This window comes from Solanum lycopersicum, chromosome 1, assembly GCF_036512215.1.
Source record: "Solanum lycopersicum chromosome 1, SLM_r2.1".
Lineage (NCBI taxonomy): Eukaryota > Viridiplantae > Streptophyta > Magnoliopsida > Solanales > Solanaceae > Solanum > Solanum lycopersicum.
Genome location: NC_090800.1, coordinates 82,252,753 through 82,266,071, shown reverse-complemented (window position 1 = coordinate 82,266,071; position 13,319 = coordinate 82,252,753). Strand labels below are relative to the sequence as shown.

The window sequence follows — 13,319 nt, the reverse complement described above, 5'->3', positions numbered from 1 at the left end:
TAAGTTAAACAAAGTCAAAAAGTTGGTATATTGAATTTTACTAGTCTTGTATAAACCAATACAATTAGCTTCGAAAAGTCATTGATATATTTTTCTATGTGCTGCTTGTTGGGAAACTTCCTGTAACACAAAGAATGAATGAATTCTCCCACATTTTTATTTTGTAGATTTAATTCCCTATTTGATATCAAAAATATTCTGGAGAAGGAAGGAATACGAGCCTAACCAAGACTGGGCCAATTAAGCAGCCCATGATAAGCCTCCATTCAAATGAAATATCAAAATCACTGTATTATTATAAGATACTTTGAGAATATATATTGTTTGGTCAAATAGTTTATTAACATATATATTATATATATAAGTATGTGAAATGATGAAGCTAGAGTTTTATATGAACATATAATTTAGATTTTAAGTTGTATATTTTGCTCATAAATATAAAATTCTATGAATTGTAAAATTATCAATATTTACTTAATTCTTTACGCAATCTTACTAAATATATAAAAGTTAATAACTACAATAGTATAATCATACAATCACAAACGAGCTATTCTAAAAAAAGTATCACATATTTAATATAATCCTCCCACATAGTACAAACAATCTTCTCATGTTTTGTAATAATAAATGATGTAAGGGTTTAAAGGTGGTGTGAATAATAATTGCAACTAAAAAATTTATTTACATCTAAAATAAATAATTAATACATATAAAATCGTATGATCAAAAATTTAAAATTTAAATCATGATATGTAATTAATATGTCCAGACACCTGCTTAATAAAAACTATACACTATTAATGCAGTATGCACTTTATACATATTTTGTAAACTAGATAATTAAATGGCCGGCTAGAGTAATGCAATACGATAGAAAAGCTCGATCAAAATTAATCATAACTATCTCAATGTGCCTAGTAAGATCTTCAAATCAAAATCAATTACAATTATCATCTGCGGTCCATTGTTCTCGTCCCTTCCCAGGAAAGTAATTATCCCTATTATATTTTTATTTATTTATATAAACTACTTGAAAAAGGTAAAAAGAATAAATAAATAAATTACCAGTAGTACCATTGTATTCTCAACTTTTTTCTTTCTCACGTGTAGCTTCTAGCTTGAACATGAAATTTCATATAACTATTTAGACGCAAGCAATTACGACTAAGGGTATGTTCGATAAGAAAAGAAAATATTTTCTTAAAAAATAAATAAATTTTTAATTTATTTTTCATATTTGATTAATAAGCCGAAAATATTTTTGAGGAAGTATCTTTTTTTATTTTTGAGAAAATACTTTCTATGAAAATAATTATTGATGTGAAAATCAATCTCGATAATTGTTGCAGGAAACGACTCTGACAATCGAATTAGGATAAAACCTCGATGACCTTTAAAATCAACCCTAAAATCTGATCCAAAACTCGATCCAGACTTCCGATCCAAAACTTGATTCAAGTAAATATTTTTAAAAATAAATTCTTTTTGACAGGGTGGCGTAAAAATAATTTTATTTTAAAATATGATATAGTTTTATAAAATATATTTTTTTGTTTGGTTGTTGGGGGTTGGTTCGAGGCTAGGGGTAAAAATAATTAAAACATAAGAAATTTTAAAAGTTTTAATTGTATTTTTTTTGTGTTGGGGAGGGGCGGATTTTGGGTTGGATAAGAAAAAATATTTAAAGATAAAATAGAATTTTGAAAAATATTTTTCTTAATTTTTGAAGGAAAATCATTTTTCTTAAATTTGAGAAAAATAAATTATTCTTAAAAAAAAATTTCCAAAAACATTTAAGCTACCAAATATGAATAAAAAATATTTTTTTTCCTACCAAATGCACCCTAAATTAGTCAAATATCCAACATTTAAAAGAGCTATGAAAAAAAAAAAGTAAGAATCGTAGATCTTCTTTTAATGCGTACTTTTATTTTCCAAGATTTGAACAATAAAATAGACTTTTCTATTTTTATTTTCTGATGTAATTCTTATATACGTTAGTTGACATGTTCTCATTACATACTTCAGTCTTTCCCCTTATATATATCCCTCACATTCCTTAATTCTCTTACACCATAACACAACTACAACAAACACATAATACTTTTAATACAATTAGTTATTTATTAGAAGTATTTAAAGTAAAGCACTTGTGAGTTGTGTACATTTTATTAATCTTCATCTTCTTAATTCTCTTCAGTTTTTAATTTCTTCACTTCTAAACTCATTTAGTAAAAAAAAATGGGATTTGAGATTGCAAAGACCAACTCAATCTTATCAAAATTGGCTACTAATGAAGAGCATGGCGAAAACTCGCCATATTTTGATGGGTGGAAAGCATACGATAGTGATCCTTTCCACCCTCTAAAAAACCCCAACGGAGTTATCCAAATGGGTCTTGCTGAAAATCAGGTAATTAATTATCCTTTATTTATATATTTCGCAGTTTGACCAAACAGACTATTATAATTTTTTTCTGAAACCTCGATGGCGTTAAATTTCTTTTGTAGCTTTGTTTAGACTTGATAGAAGATTGGATTAAGAGAAACCCAAAAGGTTCAATTTGTTCTGAAGGAATCAAATCATTCAAGGCCATTGCCAACTTTCAAGATTATCATGGCTTGCCTGAATTCAGAAGAGTACGTATCGTACTATAGTCAGTTAAATTATACTGATAGTATAAAAATTCGTTAATATATTTAACTAACGAGTTTATTTAATCAGGCGATTGCGAAATTTATGGAGAAAACAAGAGGAGGAAGAGTTAGATTTGATCCAGAAAGAGTTGTTATGGCTGGTGGTGCCACTGGAGCTAATGAGACAATTATATTTTGTTTGGCTGATCCTGGCGATGCATTTTTAGTACCTTCACCATACTACCCAGCGTAAGTATATTTAATTATATATGTGTAAAAAAAATTAAAATCATCAAATCATTTTTTTTTATTTGTATTACCAAATAAATTGTCTAATTTTCAAGATTGTAACACATTCATCAAAGTACCTAATAATATAAACGATTCAGTATATTAACGATGTATATAATTTAATTCCTTTGGCGGATTTGTCTTTTTATGTTGAGCCATCAGAAGAACATTCTGGTGTATTAATTAATTAATTAATTAATAATAGATGTGTTGTCATTCTTTTTTAAGACAGCGAGAGTTTAATTAGTCTTAATTACTGGATTATCACGCAAGCTCTTTCTTGAATTTTATTATTCTTATATTAAACACATGATAGCATAATATCTTTCTTTTGTGGAATCCAGCTTGTTCGTGAAGCTTTGTATTCACACTTATAAAACAACAAAAAATAAAATCTGGTGGTAATTGAAAAGAGAGAAATATAAAAAAATAATAGTCAAAAGACTAATAAGGAAAGAAATAAAAAATACACAAAATACTAAAAAAAAGAATTAAGGTATAGTGGTCTATTACTGAGAACTTTTTTGAAGAATTGAACCCCACTTTAATTTCTTGCTTGACCCGTGACCATTGCTTATCGAGGTAAAATAAAATTTCAAACATTGACTATGACTTGTTAGAGAGTAATTACCACAAGTCAAAATTTTGTTATTCTGTCTCGTTATTTCATTAGGATCGATAAGATAACATCTGACATATATATCTTTTTTATTAGTACTTATTTATTTTTAGTAAAAGCACGTTATACATTTTACAATAGTCAATTGTTGCATATATTAGTATATATATTTTGCTAAGTCCTAACTAACAATATTTTTGGCAATTGACTAATGCAGATTTAACAGAGATTTAAGATGGAGAACTGGAGTACAACTTATTCCAATTCACTGTGAGAGCTCCAATAATTTCAAAATTACTTCAAAAGCAGTAAAAGAAGCATATGAAAATGCACAAAAATCAAACATCAAAGTAAAAGGTTTGATTTTGACCAATCCATCAAATCCATTGGGCACCACTTTGGACAAAGACACACTGAAAAGTGTCTTGAGTTTCACCAACCAACACAACATCCACCTTGTTTGTGACGAAATCTACGCAGCCACTGTCTTTGACACGCCTCAATTCGTCAGTATAGCTGAAATCCTCGATGAACAGGAAATGACTTACTGCAACAAAGATTTAGTTCACATCGTCTACAGTCTTTCAAAAGACATGGGGTTACCAGGATTTAGAGTCGGAATCATATATTCTTTTAACGACGATGTCGTTAATTGTGCTAGAAAAATGTCGAGTTTCGGTTTAGTATCTACACAAACGCAATATTTTTTAGCGGCAATGCTATCGGACGAAAAATTCGTCGATAATTTTCTAAGAGAAAGCGCGATGAGGTTAGGTAAAAGGCACAAACATTTTACTAATGGACTTGAAGAAGTGGGAATTAAATGCTTGAAAAATAATGCGGGGCTTTTTTGTTGGATGGATTTGCGTCCACTTTTAAGGGAATCGACTTTCGATAGCGAAATGTCGTTATGGAGAGTTATTATAAACGATGTTAAGCTTAACGTCTCGCCTGGATCTTCGTTTGAATGTCAAGAGCCAGGGTGGTTCCGAGTTTGTTTTGCAAATATGGATGATGGAACGGTTGATATTGCGCTCGCGAGGATTCGGAGGTTCGTAGGTGTTGAGAAAAGTGGAGATAAATCGAGTTCGATGGAAAAGAAGCAACAATGGAAGAAGAATAATTTGAGACTTAGTTTTTCGAAAAGAATGTATGATGAAAGTGTTTTGTCACCACTTTCGTCACCTATTCCTCCCTCACCATTAGTTCGTTAAGACTTAATTAAAAGGGAAGAATTTAATTTATGTTTTTTTATATTTTGAAAAAAATTTGTAAGAATAAGATTATAATAGGAAAAGAAAATAAGTATGTAGGATGAGGAGTATTTTCAGAAATAGTTGTTAGCGTATGTATTGACAACTGGTCTATGTACTTAGACATCATAATTTGTCTTAGCTAATTAATGAATGCAAAAGTGAAGTTATGTTATGACTCTTAGAATCTTTTGATTTATTGGACTTTCTCGATTATATTGTTATTATTAAATTTCATATATTTTATATATTTAAAAAGTGTCGTAAGTCATAATAATTGATAAGATATATGAAAACTTTACAATCAAAGATAAATTTGTATAAATTTTAAAATTTAAAATGTGTCACATAAATTGAGATGGAGAAATTATGGTGTTTGTATATATTTTAATGGAAAAATACAGTGTGTGTTTGTGGGGGATTGACTCCAGATGATAGAGTAGAAATGGATCTCCTAGTTTTTTATTTATGTTTTACTTTATCGAGGGTCTATCAAAAATAATTTATCTATTTTTTAAATAGAGATAAAGTCTGACATACTCTTTTTACTTGTATTTATATGTAATGATTTTGATTAGGAGTTTGAATTTTCTCTACGTTCAAATACAAATTAAACTATAATCAGTTATTTTCTCTAAATTTGGAGAAATTATCATTTGGAGATGAGTACACGATAATAATGTCCTCTAATCAATTACATCAAACGCAAAAACATTATTAGAAATTCACAATCTACATGTTTGTCTAATTAATCACATCTTCATAGTTGATAAGTAGTACTTATCATACTTTGTAGTTTATGATTTCGAATAACTTGACATATGATTAATTTTGTAATACTACATTACTGTTTATCAAACTTGTTTTTCGAATTCATTTCTAGTAGTGTGTGGCATGACTTGGACAAGAGAAATACAAATATTTTGAATTTATTCCTACTATACATTTTATTTTATTTTAATCTATTTATAAAAGAATATCGTACATATTTATTAATATAAAATTTTGATATTTACTTTTTATTATAGAATTTGATATCCAGTCAAACCGCCACATAAATTGAGCCAATATGTAAATAGAAAATGTTGACAAAAGAAATGGATTTATTGGAAGACAAACTGACATAGGGTCCAACTGAAAAGAGTTAAATTGTCGGACGACTTTATAATATTTTAGTCAACCCCACCCAAAGCCTTTTAAACTTCGATAAATCAAACGATAATAATTTTGATTGATATTTTATAATATATTTTTTTATCATATTGATATGTAGAAAAATTATAATTTATAATATTTTTTATATAGTTTTTAAATATTTAAAATTTTTATTTAAAATATTAAATGAATATATTTTAACTTTAGTTAATCAATGACTTTTAAAAAACGTAATATGACAATTACAATGAATAGAAAAAATATCGATTAATAAGACTTTTGAGATGAAAATATTGTCTCATGTGAACGATGCTAACGATGTCTCCAACATGGATTTTGCTTCCTTGGCTTTATTTCATGATTTAATATTTATATTGAAATGACTAAGGTAAGTAAAAAAACAAATTTCATATTAAAGTTTTGTTTGAGTTGAATTCAAGTTTTGATTATTTTTCTATTAGAAATCAGATCTAGTTAACTTAACTTTCGTTTAAAGATTAAAAGATCTTATTCATACTACAATTTTAGCAGTATTATATTAGTTTAATATTGTTTAACACTAAAAAAGGAGATTGATAAATATTTCTTTATTACTTTAAGCCTCTAACAATGAAACTAAATAATTACTTATTATAAAACTTTTACCTAAATATGGTCAGAAAAAGTGAATGGAAGATAATTTGATGATAATATTACCTTTTTATGAGCTTCAGATTACAGACAAGATCAAGTATAAGAAAATGTAAAATAACCCCAAAAAAAAAAAGTTGGTGATGGGGAACAAGCATGTTTTTATTTTAGAAATTATGAAATAGTATTATTTTTTTAACAATAAAATGCATGAATCACGAAACATATTGTATGATCACACGAAAAGTGAAAGGAATAAATGTGTAGCTACATACAACATGAGTTTCATATCATTAATTGACATTTTTTCAAATTCATTTAATTTTCAAGTACTACAAACTCTGATTTTGACTTAGGTTTATATACACGTGGAATGTGTTCCAATACATGCCAAATCATTGACTAAAAGTATATATACGGTATGCGTATTGTTGAATAATTATGTATTTTATTATACTTTAGTTTGGACTATAGGGTTGGTGACAAAATTAACCTATAAAATAATGAATTATATGAACCGCTCTAATTTGAACAAATATATGATGAAATGTTATTGAAATATTTATAAAAAGAAAATATGTATTTGATATATTATATAAAATCAGTCTAATCTATTTACGACTTCATTACTAATGATTAATTTAACATCTTTACAAATCAATAATTTATAAGTTAAATTGACAAATTTTAAAATCGAACCGATTCAAACGGAGCCCTACTTGCTCCCATCTTTCCCGTTAATCTTCAATGACCATGAATGGGTAGTGACATTATGACAAAGTCTAAGAACCCCAAAATTAAGAAAAAAAAGTTTAATCCATTCATTTAACACCGTCAATTTGAACTTTATCACTATCATCAGAGGCGGATTCATAATTTTTAATAAGAGGGTTCAAAATCTGTAGAGAAATAGCCGAAAGGGGTTCAACGTCTATTATATATACATATAAAATTTATTTTAACCATATATAAATAATATAATTTTTCGTCGAAGTAGCTCGCCCCTGACTACCACTTAACAATAGGGAGTGTATTGTTATCATCACTCATTATCTTTACCCCTAAATCCTAAATAAAGCACAATTAATTTATTAATTAATTAAAGACAAGTATGAATATAGTTGGATATATATCAAAGACTAAAATCACCAACCATATAGCTAGCAAGCAATATCGAAATGTTTTTGCTTAAGTTTCAAGTAAACGATCTTACAAATGTTGACTTTTTCTTGTGAAATTAAAATAGTCATAGGATTCTAAGTGAAAGAGTAAAAAAAAACAACAATCGCATTATGTTTTCAAAGCTTCTTTGCTACCAACTATTTTCATCATTTGCTTTTGTTTGTTATATTTGAACTTCATACCAATAACATTTGACATAATTATTTTAGCATAGTATCCAATTTTAAAAGTAATTATAAAAATAAATAATTAATACTATGAGTAAAATATAAAAAGGAAAAAAGATAATTGTTGTATTTGATTAAAATGAAATTAAAATACGATCTATTTTTTAATAGGAAACAAGTTAAAAGAAGAGTAATAAACTATACTGAAATCTTTTTGTCGGTTTGGACGTATTCTTACATCTTGACATTCTTTTCAAATCTCAATTTTTTATCTGCTAAAATTGTTTACATATATAAAAAAATGTTATTTTTGCTTTTTATGTAAAAAGGTCACATTAGGTTTTATCCCGTGACGGGTGTTTAGACCTCGTTTGAATTGACTTTAAAAAAATAGTTTTTAAATTAAAAATAGAAAATTATTTTAAAAGATTTTTAAATTAAAAAAATAAAAAGTAGGAGGAGACTTTTGAATTATTTTAAGTCATTTTTTATAATACCAAATACTTTTTATCTTATTTTTTTTATATTTATCAAACACTCTAGAAATAAAAAATTAATTTAAAAATAAGTTTGATCAACTTTTAAGTCAATTCAAACACCACCTAAAAGTTTAGAGAGAATAAAAAAAATTAAATGAAAATATATAATATTCAATCATGATTAAGTGATAGATCTAATTTAAGAAAGCCTACATTTTTCCTTGTATTTATTAATTTGATGCAAAGCTGTGAAAAGATTCAAACAATCCATTAAGAACTTCAAAATTGTTGTCATTTTATTAGATCACAAGATTACGGATAAATATTTATCAAAAAGAATTATCTAATGTTAAATCCTAATAGGAATGACACTACATATTTCACATTTTTCATTTGAAGGGTATGCTATTCGAATTCAAAATATCATCTCATAATTCACCTCAATTCAACCTTTATCATCAACCACAAATATTGTTTAGCGGTAACTTGAAATATGTCAATTTGAACGAAAAAAACAAATATAATACTTGCAAAAACAAAAGGTTAACTTATTTCATTCACACTTCTATCTAGCTACTAAATTGAAGTATGATTTTCTTATAAGCAATTAGGATTGACTTGACTAAAATTAATCCACCTATCACACCAATTAAAAAAGAAGTAAAACTCATAGTTTCATTGATTTCTTTGTTTTGTTTTTTTTTGTTTGTTTTCCAAGCCTTGACTTTTCTTTGGAAGGCAACTCTTGAATATTTAAAAATTATCTCATATATATATTCTTTAATTTTGTCATTTGTAATTGATATACTTTCTGTTATAAAAGTTGATCATACACATGTATATTTACATAAACAACATACATTTACCTTTTTTATTTTCTAAAAGAAATAAAACTTTTTATTTACCTCTGCCAATTTACAGAACTCGTCTATTGAAAAATTAAACAGCACATGTTTGTGTATTTTGTACACCAATGGAGTGTAGCTCACATAATTATATACCCTGATGATATATAACAATCTGAATAGTCGAATCATATTGTTGTATATTATTAATGTATATAACATCAGAATTATACATTTGAATGGAATACAATGTATATACTTTTTGGGCCGGATAAACATCTATTGTTTCTGACATAAACAACACAAAATTTGGGGATTATTTACCCTTTTGACCCTATATTTTGCTGGTCTTTAATTTATGTTTTCATAACAAATAATTTTTTTCAGGGAGCATTAGTTCATATTTGCATTACAATATTATAGTTTTGGAAAATTATATATAATAACAAACTAATAATCTAAAATAAATAGAGTAGCTAGGGTTTGATTTAATTGTGTTCCATAGCAAACGTTTGCAAAAAATTGTCAGACGTCTCTCTCCCAAATATCTCGCTCGCCACTCTCCTCCAATCTCTCGCTCGCTTCCTCACTTTTTTATATAAACACAAGTGTATAAAAATTATTTCTAATTGTATAAAGCAGAGAAAATTGTATAAATACATATATTTTTGTTCACCTCTCTCCCCTCTTCCAGATCTCGCTCGCCACTCTCCCAAATCTCGCTCACCACCCTCGCCTTTCTCGCTTATACAAACAGAAGCGAAATGTATAAATTGTGTTTCTATCTGTATAAAGCTGAGAAAATTGTATATACACATGCAAGTACATATATTTTCGTCCTATACACTTATAATTATACAGTAAAAATACTCCCCTGCCCAGTTTCTTTTGTCTTTCTCTCTTTCTCGTTTTATACAATTTTCAAATTGTATCTAATTTCTCTCTTTCTCGTTTTATACAATTCGATTCAATTGCATATTCCTTGTCAAGTCTCTTTTGTCTTTCTCTCTTTCTCGTTTTATACAAATTCAAATTGTATATAATCGTTCTACACACTTATAATACAATTCGCTTTATACACTTCGTTTTTATACAGTTCTCCGCCCAAGTGTCTTTCTCTTTCTTATTTTATACACTTCATTTTATACAATTTGCTTCAACTGTATATATATAGCAAATTATGCATTTTCTATGTTTGCTATGGAGCGCAGTTATACAAACTTTGATATAGCATACAAATATAAATTTTTTATTTGCTACGTGTGAAAGTTGCCCTTATAATTTTCATAAGTTATTCTGGATCGACTCTCATATTTTATGGAGAATCACTTGGGCCACAACCCAAAGTTGGTTTATTTGGGCTTAGCAGGTAACCTAATCTAATACATAATAGAATACATCGAATTATTTTTAAAGAATTATTTTTTGACATGACAGTTATTAGACATAGCAATAACAAAAGAATTTATTTTACGGCAACTTTCACATATAGCAAATAAAAAATTCATATTTGTATGCTATAGCAAACTTTGCATAATTGCGCTCCATAGCAAACATAAAAACTGTATAATTCGCTATACATATACAAGTGTATAATTCACAGGCCTAAATTGTATAATTCGCTGGCCTATTTCGCTGCAATTGTATAATTAGCTTTGCATACAGTTGAATCGAATTAAAATGTATGTATATTGCATAATTATAAGTGTATAGCAAGAAGATATATGTTTTTCTCGCTTTATACAAAAACAGAAACACAATATATACACTTCTGTTGTATAAAGCTAGAAAAAATTATATTTCACTGCAATTGTATAATTCACAATTGTATAATTCTTTGGCCTTTTTCTCTGCAATATTTGAATTAAAATGTTTGTAAATCATATAATTAAGTGTATAACACGAAGATATACATTTTTGCATGTGTATATACAATTTTCTTTCGCTTTATACAAAATAGAAACAGAAATTATACACTTTTGTGTATAAAGCGAGAGAGGCGAGAATGGGAGAGTGGCGAGCGAGACTTCTGGGAGAGAGACGCCTGGCAAATTTTTATCAATGTTTGCTATAGAGTACAATTAAATCAAACCCTAGCTATTCTATTTAATTTAGGTTATTAGTTTGCTATTATATACAATTTTCCCTTTTTTTAACTAGTAGTATTTGTTTGATAATGAAAGAGTCAAGGGTCCAAACAACATTTAAATTATCCCTTATATGAACTATTGAGAAAATAAGTTTTCTACTTTAATTATTAGTGATGGTTAAACAAATGAGAGAGTATAGTATACATGCACACCATCAAATATTAGTCTAGGTGTATTTTGCTAATTATTGAGTAATAGTTCAAGTAGTAAACTCGCACATCTAATAGTGCAGGTATATAACTTAGAGATAGTTTAAATGTGTTCTTGACCTTCCATTCATAATTAAATAAATTATTAAAATTAAATAATGAAATTAAAATTTAAGTTGATTGTATTATGATCGACTGTTTAACTCTGATTAGAATTGAACAAATTAGAATATGACTCACCATTTAACTCATCTTGCGAGATCCAAAAAAATTTAGTAGTGAATTTAATGATTTTATTTTCACTTAAAAACTATATGGAAATGTAACTAATGAAAAACGCCAAATGTATATTTTAATAATAGTATCTATTTTTTACTGAAAATATTTTCGAACTTCAAATTAAATAATTCAAATTTATATATTTATAAATATGATATTTATAATAACATCCAAAATAATATTGCACATTAATAACTAACATCTTATTTATCTGAATTAATATTTTTTTATTATTCTATTATTTACATATTCTAGAATTAAAAGTGATATTATAAACAAATTTTACTGAAATTGATCTTATTAAAAGGATTCGGTTATCCATCATGGGTAGTAAATCGTTGTGGTAGATATATATATATATATATATATATATATATATATATATATATATATATATATATATATAATTTTATCATAAATATAATAGATATCAATTTTATGTATACATTCTATTGTTGATTATGTCAATGAATTTTAGAGACTTTATTTTTAAAAAGGAAGTTATATTTCTTAAATTTTCTCAAATGAGCTGGCTGAGGGATTATGCAATGATATTCTTGTTTTTTGAGTCATAGGTTGAGTTGCAATATGTCATGGTTCAAACCATCGTGATTGACATTCACACTAATTCTTCGATGGGAGAACTATTACTATAACTCAACTAAACAATTTAAAACTATGGAAGCAGGTTTACATAACTAAAAACTGAAGTTTTCATAAACTTCCAAACAATCTAACAACGAAACTAAACAATGCGTAAGAAATAACCTAGAACCTGAAAGTCAATGTATCAAAACATCTAACAAGAGCCAATAGTCTAACAAGAAGGGTCACAACCCCAAGCTAATGAACTAATAACTAATTAACTAGAAAAGTTTAAGTCCGAAATGTGGACATAGACGAAAGGAGAACTCATGGCAGCCCGGAAGAACTGGCTCACCCTTGAATTCAATCGGCATTCACTGATCTTCTAAACGAGGTATGTCAATAGCCGTCTGAAGATGTCCTGTACTCAACAAAGAAAAAACAAGTATAGTATCAGTGCACAATCATAGTATACTGGCAGAATCACGCGACTATCCCACTAAGTGCAACATACATTAGTTATTACAACAATATAATCACATGCATATACTGAATATATACAATATTATCAACATTTACGAACAAGTTACAGGTTTCACATTTTTCAAAATACACAATTATGTCAAGTAGTGAATCTTCTCATGGAACTCAAACCCAAATAATTAGCATATTAAAATATAATATAAAATTTTATATTTATGCCGAAACATGACAATCGATCCTATTATATCCATCCATAGTAGGAACTTTATAAGGCCCCATAATTTTATAATAAATTTTCGTGTGGGATGCCTTTTCAATTTGCAGAAATCACACTATAAATTATAGTTGTTCTTTATTCACATATTTTTTAGAATACATTGGCTTATATCGTGTTGTACTAGTTGCTTGAT

At 27.3% G+C, this 13,319-nt stretch overlaps 1 protein-coding gene across 1 annotated transcript; it reads left to right on the top strand.

The window, feature by feature from the left end:
• Positions 1 to 2,076: 2,076 nt before the first annotated feature.
• On the top strand, positions 2,077 to 4,993 carry ACS2 (1-aminocyclopropane-1-carboxylate synthase 2). The gene is given in 4 exon segments (NM_001247249.3): positions 2,077 to 2,418; positions 2,517 to 2,645; positions 2,731 to 2,891; positions 3,770 to 4,993. Coding segments are annotated over 4 exon segments (1,458 nt in total). The 5' UTR covers positions 2,077 to 2,247; the 3' UTR covers positions 4,767 to 4,993.
• The last annotated feature ends 8,326 nt before the right edge of the window (positions 4,994 to 13,319 follow it).